This window comes from Mustela putorius, unplaced genomic scaffold (genome assembly GCF_011764305.1).
Source record: "Mustela putorius furo isolate JIRA1106 unplaced genomic scaffold, ASM1176430v1.1 tig00000868_pilon_pilon_pilon, whole genome shotgun sequence".
NCBI classification, from domain to species: domain Eukaryota; kingdom Metazoa; phylum Chordata; class Mammalia; order Carnivora; family Mustelidae; genus Mustela; species Mustela putorius.
In genome coordinates, this window is record NW_025421502.1 from 6,554,308 (window position 1) to 6,568,137 (window position 13,830).

General features: G+C 34.8%; 1 protein-coding gene across 14 annotated transcripts in view; it reads left to right on the forward strand.

Moving 5' to 3' along the window:
• The window catches only part of COL25A1 (collagen type XXV alpha 1 chain), a 460,001-nt gene that overhangs the window by 297,024 nt on the left and 149,147 nt on the right, over positions 1 to 13,830 (forward strand). For all 14 annotated transcript variants that reach the window (XM_013054002.2, XM_004748091.3, XM_045085556.1 and 11 more), the window contains 2 exons: positions 10,035 to 10,061; positions 10,208 to 10,234. In XM_013054002.2, coding sequence (XP_012909456.1) covers positions 10,035 to 10,061; positions 10,208 to 10,234 — 54 coding nt within the window. The remainder of the gene's footprint in view (positions 1 to 10,034; positions 10,062 to 10,207; positions 10,235 to 13,830) is intronic.

Genomic DNA, 13,830 nt, shown 5'->3' on the forward strand with positions numbered 1-13,830 from the left:
GGCTCGATTCCAGAACCCTGGGATCATGACCTAAGCCGAAGGCAGAGGCTTAATCCACTGAGCCACCCAAGCACCCCACTCTCCTGGTCTCATTTAATAGTTGATTGGTTTTTATTCCTTCTCCATATCTCCTTAGACTCAAAGAGATATCTGTCCTTACCTCTCTGTTGTGCTCAGTTGCCCTTCACAAAACTGCAATGCTTTATAAAATACAATGAGTGAAGCAAAGATTCAAGGTGACCTGCAAACCAGGCTTTCTTGAGTAGCCTGGGCAAGATTATGTTGGGACAGTATATTAGGAAGCATGCTGAAAAAAACTTATAAATTAAACCCATGGTGTAAAGAAGGCTATGCTTCTGAATACATTCAAATTCTATGGAGGAGGGTAAGAGTATTGTAGGATAGCTTACACCATTAGCTATAAAATCACAGGGGCTACTGTGGGCATTTAGAGAGCAAGTTGATACTTTCTTTCAACAAAAAGAATGTTTAGGATTCCAAGTCTTTCACCATGGAGTTCATTTTATTTGACCTCTTAAAAATGAGTAAGAAAAAAAAAGCAAAGTTAAACAAAAAAGTTTTAGCAGTCACTTAAAACATTTGGATATAAGGGATGAGGCTAGAGAGAAGGGAACCCTTGGTTTTGATTGGCAGGAGCAGTAATTTGGCTGTATTTAATTTGTATTGTGTTAGAAAAGAAAGCCAGAGTGGGCTTCCCCGATTCCTGCTGTTTTATAAGCCCTTAACTCCATTGAGCTACATCAGTCTTACTTTTGAGAGTCCTTTTTAAATGTTTGGTTTTTCTAAATTTTCTTTCAGTGCTAGATCCCACTAATTGTTTCCTTATGGCAGCTGCTTATGATTTAAGACTGATCGTGGGCACCTATGGTCCCTTGTTCAGGGCTTGAACTGACATCACAAAGGAACTTAAAAGTTACAATCTCACCACAGAAAATGCCCAGACAAGAATAGCTGTAAAAATTAGTTTTGCAATAAGTGGGGCTGGTTTTAATATTTGAAATTTCTGTTTATACTTACACTCTTTTCTGCTGGGTCTCTTTTAATCTTCAATACAAAATGAAAGGTGTAAAGTCTGAAGCTATAAATCTGTTTATAGCTGTAATTCCCTTCCCTGACTTAGCAGAGTTTGACACTATCATAAACACGGTTCTTCTGCAGCAACATTGAATCTGGTTCTTGTATAATTCTTTATATGTGCTGCTTTGAACACTGAGAGTTTTATTGCATTCTTTTCATTCTGGGTGTTTCAATTCAGCAAAAATTGATTGAGCACCTACTATATGCTAAGGGCAACTAGGTAGTTCTAGGGCCTAAAGCGTAGTCTTGGTTAGTCATTGAGTAATGCATTTGTCTGCTTTGGTTTTCTTTTGGCAATAGTTCCTAAATATCAAGGTAAGCTATATTAAACCTTTGTATTCTGGAAACATTTTCAACCATATGCCTATCACGTTTCTTACCACATGGCCCCCTTGTTGCGGCCGGCGTGACAAATCGACCAGGAAACCTGAGGGTAAGAGGATGGTGAAAAGAAATTAAGAGACAAAGATGGGGACAAGAGGGACACTGAGGAGGATGTCCAACAGTGCCGATTTTATTCCACATCTTACAATCATTTATAAGGCAGACCACAATAGGAGGAGTAATACATCAGTACCCAGTCAGATGACCACAAGTTTTTATAACAAGTTTACATTAACTATGAGCTAACCTCGTGATACCAGGTAGTAGTCTCCGCTAAAGCCATTAGCAAGACAATCCACCAGGGAGTGGGTTATGGGAGGTACAGAACAACAAGGACCAACTAAGAATTTAAGACCCTGACCACATTGTTCCCTTCTGTAGGGAGAACGTGTGGGAAGTCACGTAGGCGAGCGCAGGACACATAGCACAGACACTTTCTCAGTGTTACTCTACTTTCCCGTCCTTAACCTTGTCAAGGTGTCTGGATTTTAAAGGAGACACAAGTCAGGGCCTGGTTTGATCCTCGACTCCAACTGTGCTGTGGCCTCCAACACCTCCTGATTTTAGGAAATCAATATGTTTGCCTTCTTTATCCTCAGGTCAAATATCTGAAGAAAAATGTTTATATTTATGTTTATATAATTAAAATATTAAAAACATTAATGGTGTACTTAATAATCACTACCATTGGTCAATCAGGCATTCTATAAATTGTTTCATGGATAGCGTTTGATGTTAGCCGAATAATAAACATTGTTTTTCCCATTTTACAGATGAAGAAACTGAGGCTTAAAGAATTTAATTAACCTGCCAAAATTCACACAAGTGATCACCACCAGGATTTCAGTCTGAATTATGTTTGACTCCATGACTTGAGCTCTTAAACACCAAGACACTTTATGTAGTTTATTTTTAAATAGTTTCTCCAAATTATACCTTTGCTTTTTAAAAATTTTTAAAAATTTTTATTTATTTTTAAAATTATTATTATTATTATTATTTTATTATGGTTATTATTTTATTATTTTATTTATTTTTATTTTATTTATCTATTTATTTATTTTTACTTATTTATTTGTTTATTTATTTTATTTATTTGAGAAAATGAGAGAGAGAGAGAGAGCGCACATGAGCAGGGGGAGGGTCAGAGGGAGAAGAAGACTCCCCACTGAGCAGGGAATAATCCTGGGACTCCGGGATTGTGAACTAAACCCAAGGCAGACACTTAACTGACCGAGCCACCCAGGCACCCTGATACTTTTTGCTTTTTATTTTTATTTTTATCTGAAACATTTAAAAAGAAATTATATGCAAACACACACACACATGCGTGCACACACACACACACACACACGTCTATACTTACCTATAGGCCCTCCTAAATTTTCATGTCAGGTTTTCCATAAAAAGTTTAAAATTTACACATTACCTCTTGAAGTCATTTGCAAAGTTAAAAGTCTATGAAACAAACAACAAAACAAAACAAACCAAAAAAAAGGTGATTTTAAGAAGAAATGTCCCTAAAAATATGAATTACACCAGTAAAGCAGAAAACTATAGATTTCAAGGTTTTAGGTATATACTTGGAAGAACACAGTTCAAAGTGAGCCTAAGCTAAATGCATAAAACACTTCACTCTGTAGTATAGTAGATTTATCGACATGTAAATAGCTAGGGTCCTTATTTTTCAAGTAAGCATAGATTTTTCCATTATTAATTCTATTTGCGATATGATTTTGTGAGTTTCAGATACTTGCTATAAACTACCAAATTCAATTTATTCATGAATGTATGGCTTAAGAGCATCTATCTCATTGGCACAATGGGCCAGTTCATGCTGCAGTCAGAGAGTAGGCAGAAATCTTACCATCTGTAGAACTTAGGCTTTTATCCTACTTGAACAAGGGAAAATGGGTTATTTCCTATTTCCTTGCCTTGTAGGGGGTCTGTGAACATTGATTAAACCATGTTGGCAAGAATGCCTGAGAAAGGCCCATGCTGGAGAGATTGTTGTCCTTATCCTTAAAAAACTAGGGAAATTACAGCTTTTAAATATGGTAAGCCCACAGTTAGCTTGCAGTCTAAAAGCAGAGGAAGAAATGTAAAAACGGTGTACTTTATTGGTAAGTTAATACAGAGGAAGTGTGGCTGCACAGTATAGCCACCATATGTCATCTGTTCTCCTTTTACCCAACAGTGACAGTAGAGAATTTTCTCCCCTTCTCAGCTACTCTAATTGGGCAGCCAAGGCTGCTAACAATCAATTTGGATTTGAATACCCCTAAAACCAGATTTAAAATTCTTTATGGTTCACTTGGCTCTTAAGCTCCTGTGTTCATCACAGTTTATGTAGTGTAGATCAACCATTTTCTGCTAATGCACTATGTTATGAACTTTGAAATGAGTCACCATGTTGGTGATTTGTCAGTGGCTCTCATGTCCATTCCATTAACTGGTCTTGTTGGTTCTATCTGAGAAATGTCTTCTGAATCTAGAATTTTTCCTTTGCTCCTATGATCATCTATCTCCTGGACCACGGCAGCAACTTTCTAAAAAGGATAGCGTTTCATGCTCTCAGAGTCCCACAGAGCACACTTGATCTTACCACTGCCTTGTTAAATTGATGACAGAATTTGGCCCGGGGACTTGGGTATTATTAGCCAACCTTCCCGAATCTCTTCCTCAAATCTTACTATTCCACGTTTCCACTCCCCACACCACATATGTTCTTACAACCCTGAACTCCTTGTCTTTCTCTGATAGCATGATGTTCTTCCACACTTGTGCGTGTTCTCCCCTTCTGCTTGAACTTCTTTACTCGTTCCCAGTTCCCTTTATGTCTGGACAACTTTCAAGAGCCAGTTCCAGTATCATCTTTGGATCTCCAGTTCTCCCACTTTCTTTTCTGTCTGTAGAGCATTCCTTCCGCTGATTACAATTATGTTTACATAACTTTCCTCCAGACTCAGAGCACATTGACTGGCTGGTAGTTGGCTATAGATGCTTAGAAAATAAAACATTCTGGCCTTTGTAACTCTATGGTAACGAAAAGATTAATCAGAAGAAGGGTTGTTATAGTCCAAAAATGAGAATGATCTACACTTTGCAGGGATAAGAATCATAACTCCATTCTTATTCTAGCAGCTCTGGCTGCCAAGAATGTCCAGGGTTTTTGTTTTTTTTTTTTTTTACTTCTGGCAGAATTTAGTTTTGTTTTCATGATTGCCATCTTTAAAAAAATCATTCTCGCTTTAGCTTTTGTCATTCAAAGTAGGTAAAATTTACAGTTCTAGTGAATGAAAGGTCTTAACTGGAATATCCAGATTCCATGAATATATCTTTTCCAGCTATATTTCAATTAGTTTTGTGCAGATTGAAATCCAACATTTTACTGAATCTCAATTATTGTGCTTCTCATTCTCAGTGCTTTTAGTTTGGCTTAATAATTTAATCAAAATAGATAATAGAGCATGGAAAAAAAATCTAAAATCTTTGTTACTAGGATAGAAATGGATTTGGGGAGGCTGAAGTTGGTATAGGCCAAGATTCATATTAAAAGCTTGGTACAAACAGGATTGTTACTATAAATTCTGAACATGAAGTCATTTGATTAGGGACTAATTTGAAATTACCACTGGTATTTATACGTATATTGGTAGTAAATTAATAACACTCTAACACCACTCTAAAGAAACGTTCCAACTACTGTTAATAATAAAAGCTTTGGTAACACTTTTTAAAATTTATGTAACTAGGGCTAATAAGATAAAAACTTATTAGAAATAATCACATCAAACATTCTTGTTTATTTATTTAAGCAGACATAATAAAAAATCTGACTCCAACCTACCAGACCAAACCAGAAGGAAAGGAATTCCAAAAGAAGCCTTACATAAAGAGTCATAAATAATGACTCACTATTACCTTATTTACAACCACTAATTTTACCATATTTACTTACCATTGACCTCAACTATGTTTTAGAACAAAGTTTTATTTTCAAATAGCTGCCAGTCGCTGATACTGATACCTGAACAACAAACACATCCATTAACTATCAAATTGTTAGTTTGGTACAGCTGGGAACAACAAAATGCCATGTAAAATATACTGTAATTCAAATATTCCTTAATTTCATTTATTGCCTATCCTTTAGCTAGTATCAGTCAAAAGACAAAATAATTTAAATAGTGACCCAGCTTTAATTTTAAAAAGTTAGTAATCAAAGATACCTTTCTTTCCTCTGTAATATTTTGACCTAGAAGAAAACCATAGCTCCCAAATTTTGAAATACTGTCTGTGTTTACTAAGGTCATCCTCTTTTTCCTTCAAATTCAATCCATATTTGCACTGAAGAGGATCCAATTCAGAAAGAAGAATGGGATTTCGGTTAGAGCAGAAGAAAACACTTGCCATTAATCCCAAGAGCACAAGTGGGGTCTGGAGTGTCCGAAGCAGCCACCACAGCTGTGAATGGAGGTTGACCTCTGCTTCGGTTCTGTCTTGAGCTGGCAGGTGCCAGGACGCCATTCAGTCTGCTCAAAAACAACCTCTTTTGAAACAGCAGTATTTTATTGCTCAATTGTGAATGCAAATTTTTATGTGTTCATGAATTAAGGATCCTTTCTTATGGCAAGCTGTCTAAAGAAGTCTAGTTTTCATATGTGATTTTGGCATTAGTCATTGAACTCTGGGGAAAAAACTCATCCCTGCTCACCACTGTAAATTGTTTTAGAAAAGTTTTGACCTCACACATGCCATAAAACCTAATGAAGTGCCTTTAGAGGACTGGTACAATGAGAGGCTTGGCCTCTAAAATCTCAACAGCAAAAAGAAACTAAACTTCAAGAAGAAGAAGCTTTTGGGGGTTAAGGGGTAGGAGCAGGGGAGGAGTTCCACTGTAACATACATAAAGTAAGTAACTTGATAGTAGCTGGATTTTCTAGGCGAGTTTTTCTTAATGCTAGTAGTAGGAAGTGTTTAACTGTGGCACTAGACTATTAAACTTTTCAAAACAGACCATTCATGTTTTCTAAATTAGCTTCTCCCACCATACCTTCTATGAGTGCCTAGAATACTGCCAAACTTTTTATAGGCATTTGTATATAAATGTAAAATAAATCAAAATAGACTTAAATAACATGTTATTTAAATCAAGACTGGAATCTCCATTTTATTTTTTAAACTGAATGGTAGGTATCCTCTGTTTTTTGGGGTTTCCTTTGCCTCACCAAAAATAATACCCTACTTGTAGAGCATTAGAGAACATTTTATGTGTGTTAAAAACAATCAAATAAATTCTTTAGACTTAATTTTACAGGGATAGACGCATAGTCTATACCAATTACTCACTAATTGATTCACTGAAAACATTAATAAAACATTAAAATTTTACTGAAAACATAAAGAAAAATGATTTCCTTGGTTTTCCTTTGTTTTAATGGCACAATTATTTTGGGGATAAGAGAAACAAGAGTTTGTTTAGTTGATTCTGTTATCTTAGCTCTCTCTCTCTCTCTCTCTAAACCTCTACAATTACTCTTTCTCTCATTTTGTACTTGAGATCCTGGGGTCACTACAGGATACTCGGAAATGTAAAAGTGAGCCATTTCAGAAGGCATCTGTTGAAGGCAGAAACATAGTAATCATTCTTTATGAAAATACAGTTCTAGAGCTCTGTCCCAACACTTATCATCCTAACCTAGTCACACAGACTAGGTTAAAGTCCTGGCTAACTCACTTGCAAGAGATCTAACCTTGATAATCTTTGAATTTTATTTTTGGCATCTATAAAAGGAATATCATAATACTCTCTTCATTGGATTGGGACAAGATTAAATACAGTAACAGGTGAAAGTTCTTTGTTGATGGTAAAATATATAAACTACCAGACGTGATATTATTGTTATTATTAAATTCATGATAACCTCACAGCTGTTACCAGAAGTCTCACAACTGAGAGTAGGAATTTAGGACAGTTCCTCTGTAGCAGATACTTAGCAAGAGATATTTTAGTAGACTGATTATTCCTACATTTCCACCTGAAATGACATTACAAGGTCTTAGGAAGGAGTACTTTGCTAAAACCTTGGCTGTGCTTCTAGTCTAGACTTACACTCGTTTCCCAGCCTGTTTGTCACTCGCAGGTGAAGGTGAGAGATTGATTGAAGGTAACTTTGAAATGCTCCAGTTTCTCAAGTAGGCTGAGCTGAAATATGATTTCAATTTTAAGAGCTGGGGGGGGGGGCTTGTATTGATGCCTCTAGAAATAGTATGTCCTGCTAGCATTTTTGTTCAGAGATGAAGAAAATCTCAATGTGGCTTAAGAATAGACGGCTGCCCCAAAAGTAGAAAATCCCAAAAGAGCTACATCTGTATGGCTGTCTGATTTATGACAAAGATAAGACTGTGCTACCATGGGGAAAAGATTCATTTTCAATAAATGGTGTAGGGTTAATTTGATCCACACATAGGAAGAAAAACCAGCTTGACGTTGACCTCACATCATGCACAAAATCAGTTCTCCATGAATTCAGATCTGAGTATGAAAAATAAAGTAATAAAACCTCTATTTTTTACTTTATTTTTTTATTGTTGGTTTTCTTACTTTGTTTTGTGTACCATACCATCTCAAATAATATAAGTTTAATGTACAGTATTATATTTACTTTAGGTGTACAATATAGTGAGTCAACAATTCTATACATTACTCAGTACTCATCATGATAAATGTACTCTTAATTCCCTTCACCTATTTCACCCATCCCCCTCTCCCCTCTGGCAACCACCAGTTTGTTCTCTATAGTTAAAAGTCTACTTTTTTGTTTCTTTTTTTCTACTTTGTTGTTTCTTTTGTTTCTTAATTATCACATATGGATGAAATCATATGGTATTTGTCTTTCTCTGACATTTTACTTAGAATCATATACTCTAGATCCATCTGTGTTACCACAAATGGCAATATTTCATTCTTTTTTATGGCTGAGTGATATTCTACATTATATATGTATATAACATCTCTACTTTACTTATCTTAATTTTTTAAAAATTTGATTCCAGTATAGTTAACATACAGTGTTATAGTAGTTTCAATAAGGCTTTTAGCTTTTAGAATAAACATAAAAGAACCTCTTTATGTCCTTGAAGTAGCAAAGATTTCTTAAATGAAATACAAGAAGAGAAAAAAAGAAAAAAATGTTAAATGGAGTTTTATTAAAATTAAACTTCCGCTAATCAAAACCCAGTTAAGAGAATATACACAGTACACAGAGTGGGAGAATATATTTGCAAAAAATAACTGATAGAAAACTCATATTCAGAATAATGTAAATTACTCATACCTCTCTCTTGATACATACAGATATTACAATATGTAAAGAACTTCAGTAAGTCTAAAAGACAACTCAATAGAAAATGGGCAAAAGATATGAATAGACACTTTGTGGGTGAAGATGCAAAAAGGACAAAACATGCATTAAAAGGAGTTAAACTAATTAATCCCTGAAGAAATACAAGTTAAAACAGTGTGAAACTACTACACCTCCCACCATAATGTCTAAAACAAAAAAAGATGGAAAATACCAAGTATTGGTATTGATATAGGGGCACTGAAATTCTTGTAAACTGGTGATGGGAGTATAAATTGTTAGAATCACAATGAAAAACGATTTGTCAGTACCTACTAAAGCTAAACATATTAGGTATTTTCTATAGCCTAATAATTCCATTCATAGATTTACACCCAACAGAAATGCATACAGTTTTTAATCAAAAGACATAAACTAAGATATTTGTAGTAGCACTATTTTCAGTAATCAAGACCTAGAAACTCCTGGAAACAAATGGCATCGACCAAGTAGGATAAACAAGTAAATTATGGTTTATTTGCATGATGGAATATTATAAAGCAGTAAGAACAAACTATACAGCTACATACAAAATTATGCATATATTTTACACTTACTGAGCAATGGAGGTCATACGCATACTGGTATGATTCCATTTCTGTAAAGTACAGAAAGAGACAAACTATTTTGTCAGAGGTCAGAAATAGTAGTTGAGAGTAATGATAAGAAAATGTTACCATAAGCCCTCTAGTTTTCCTTAGTTGGGTTCTACTTGCATAGGTACATTTAACTTGTGAAAATTTATTTTGCATATTATGTAATTAAGACATGTGGACTTTGTGCACTTTTCTCTGTGTATGTAGTATGGCAGTATATAGTATATGCTACGTTATAGTACTATACTTTATTGGTATGTGTACCAGTATGGTATAGTACCATGCATACTGGTATATGATATATACCATACTATAAATACCATTATACTAACTATATATATAATAGTATATGTATTATACCATTTTCACATTCTAACCATCTTATAATTATACTTTGTAGCCTAAAATTCCTTGATAAACCTCACTGATGGGTATACCTCTTTGCCCTTTGCAGGCATGAATCTTGCAGATAACTGCTGATCTGTTTAAGTTATAATTTTTTAAAAATTTATTAAAAAGTGTTTTCTTTCTTTCTTTCTTTCTTTTTTAGGGCCCTCCAGGTCCAAAAGGTGATAAGGTAAGAAAACGTGTAGCAGAAACAAATTAAGTTAGTGGAAATCCATTGGTATGGTCTATGCTATGTTGTATTTTGGTCTTTTTAATGCGCATCACATATAGCCTTTACACTAAAACTGTTTATCATCTCATCTTCCTATTCTACAGGGAGAACAAGGTGATCAGGGACCTCGGGTAAGTTGTATTCTTCCAATCCTGGGTAGAAAATTAATTTTCAGCTCCAAACTTATTGAATTAAAGTAGCTTTGGCTTTTATAACTGTGTTTGTGTCATGGTTTAGAAATAGCTGGCAAAAAAATGCCATACCACTTGTAAGTGAAACAGCCTTAATAATAATTAATGGATAAATCCTGTAGCATTGCTTTAACTTGATACCTGTAAATAGGACACTGTACAATAATTAGCCCTCTGATGAAGGGCCAGAATCACTACTAAAAAGTCAGTAACAGCCACCATTCCCTTGGCTATTGGGTCCTTCAGATTTGCATGCATTGTTTTGCAATAATGAGGCCATTTGGATTCCTGTCAAATTTGACCTTTTTCTGCAGTTAAATTTTATGTGCTATTGCATAAGTATGTTATATTATAGATGAAAATATTAATGCATTTTATATTTTACTTCTTCATCATAAATTTGAATAATACTTATTTGAATTTCTTAATTTTATAGATTTTTAAGCAGATAAAAGGTGTAATATAACTTAACATTCCAGGGAGGAGGGGCATTCTTTTATTCTTCTCAAATGTGGCTCTTTTAACCATTATAACACAATGGTGAATGCTTTGTTGTTACCTTGGTAGTGCCAAGTCCTCTGCTTCACATCTGTGCCTTATTACCCAAATGTTCAGACATACTGTTCCAATGATGTAGTGGCTCCGTTCAGACATACCTCTCAATTTTCTCATGTCACTATGCACAAGAGCGAGTATTTGGTTGAAGAGTCATTTTTTACAGTGGAAAAGCACATTTAAAACTTTCAGGTTGAAAACAGAAACTGTAGGGGTTTTGTAAAATGCGCTGTATGTTGTTAATTACTGAATTCATTTATATTGCAGTAGAGATTTTATTGCAAAAGATGTAGTTGATGCAAACTTGAAAAATTTGGAGTCTTATCTCTTTGTGTTTATTAAACTACATAAAATGTATGCCATGATTTGTTTTCCTTTCCACTCTTCAGCCATTTCTTTCTATAAAAATAATGACCATGCCTCCAAGCATTTTGTTTCTCGTGCTGTCATTCTAGCTGATGACTAGCTTCAAGCTAAAAGCTCATGCTAGTGGTTGAGGAGATTAAACATCATGATATCTGTCGTGGATGTGAATGGAATAAAATTCTCATAACCTTAAATGATTAGAGGATAGCCACTTGCTTTGTATGTGGTGATTATTTCACATAGCGTGTCTCCATGTATTGAGTATCATTTCTTTCCGCACGAAATCTCAAAATCACTCAACTTATCCTTTCCAGGTAAGAGGGAAACTGTTTCCATTCTGAGAAATCTTCTTTTGGCAAAGGAAGTAAAGGGGTGGTTCGCAGCTTAGCTGTCATCAGCATGCACACAGTCCTCATTTTCAAAAAGGTGTGTTGGCTTTCATCGTTCCAAAAAGTGATGATGGATGATAAAGCCAGGCCAAATTTTCAGGATGAAACCTGAAACCATGTGAAATTCACCTGGTTTCATGTTGCATTACAAACTAAGACTTGGACCAGTTTCCTTGCAAGTTTGGCCAAAGTTCATGAACTACTTTGATGAACCCAGACTGCCTTTCATACAGATTTCAGCCAGTTTTCACACGGACCGAGGCCAAGTTTCACACGGTTCAGGGCCCATTTAGCATTTCAGGTGGAAAGTGGCAAAAATTGATCGCATTTTCCCCAGAATTTTGCTTTTTGTTTGAAGGCATTTGGATTGATTTTTATCATGCAAGGTGAATCTTCATGGATTAAAAATCTAAAATGTCCTGGGAGGTATATGTGAAATAGAATAAGAACCTACCAAACTGCACCTTTTCTCAGATTCCTAATTTAGAAACAAGGCAGGTCACAGATAATGGTCTCCAAAAAATAAAACTTACTTTCTAGTAAGAAAATATTAGGTACTGATTAGGAAATGTATCATATCAACATAGTAAAGTGAATTGTTTATAATTTCCAGAGAATCAAAAGTAAGTCAGAACAGAAAAGGTCTTAATTTTAATGAGAATTCACTTTACTCACATCCTCCGTAGGCACACTATTCCAGCTAACATTCATGGAGACTCTCTTTTCTAAAATGTCAATCTTTGTATTTGAATGCCCTGCCCATTTTTATCCTATCATAGTTTTTGAATTCAACTTTTTACCATTTGTTTCAAGTAATTTATTTCTTCCGTCATTAACAATATGACCCTTCATCATTTCAGTTCTTTGTTAGTTATCAACTGTTATAGGATTTCTACTGTTTCCTTCAATATGGGTTCCCCCTCCCCCCCTTTTTTTTCTTTTTGGCTTCCCAACTGTCAAACAGGAATATATTAAGTCATATTATGCAATTCAAAACAGGAAAGTGTTGAAGATAATAAAGACATTAAGAAGGTAAAACTATTTGGAAATACTTGTACATATATTTAGTAATATAATTGAATTTCTTTTATCTTCAAGATACCATGCTTAATATTATAGAAACTATAAATGGATCCTCTTTCTCTCTCTTCTACTACCACCAAATTCAACCTACTATCATCTCATCTTCTTGACTACAGTGGCAGCCTTCCAAATAATCTTGCTTCTACTCTTGACCCTGTATAATCCACTTTTTACACAGCAGCCAGAGAGATCATTTTGTATTATAAATCAGATCATTTTACTCCCTGTTTTAAACCTTAAGATGAAATCCAAACCCTTCATGAACCTTCAAGATCTGGCCTTTGCTTAAGTCTTTAACCTTATCTCACACTACTCTTCTCTTCCCCCCCGACCATGCTCCAGCCACAAACTCCTCTATGTGTACTTCAAACACATCACACTCACTCCCCGCTGGATGACTTTCTATTTGCTGTCTTCTGGTGATTGAGATTTCTTCTCAAATACTTCCTTGGTGAGACTTCTCCAACTACCCAATCTAAATCTGAGATTCTCCTATTTTGTTTATTTATTTACTTGCTTGTTATCTGTAAAACATGCTGTACCATTTACATAAACTCTATGAGAACAAGGGCTTGGTCTATCTTGTTTATACCATCAGCTAGAACAATAAGGACTCAATAAATATTTTTTGAATGTTAAAATAAAATATTCTTACATCACTACTACCCTCAAGTTGCTGATAATATCATGGGTACTCAAGTGAGAAAACTATTTGGTTGTGTTAAATGCCTTAAATCACAATACCAAGAGATGCTAGAAAAGTAAAAATTCTTCCATTTTAAAGAATCATTGGACACAGTAGAAGTGGTGACACTTGAGCTATGATTTGATAAATGGGTAATCTTTAGAAGAGAAGATGAAGAGGGAAGACGTTACACATTCCAGAAAGAAGAAATAATATAAATAGTACTATACAATGGGGAAATGACAGGATTCATTTAAAGACAATAACATTTTTTATTTGCCAAGGATATAAGTGAAATATAGAAAAATTACATTATGTAGGCTGATTTTTTTTTTTTTTTTTTTACTGACGGTATATTATGAAGTATTTTGAATGTTTCAGTGTGATAGGCAGAAAGGAGACATTGAAGATTTTTTTTAGTACATTATTTGATGTATATTACCACTGGACTCTTTGGT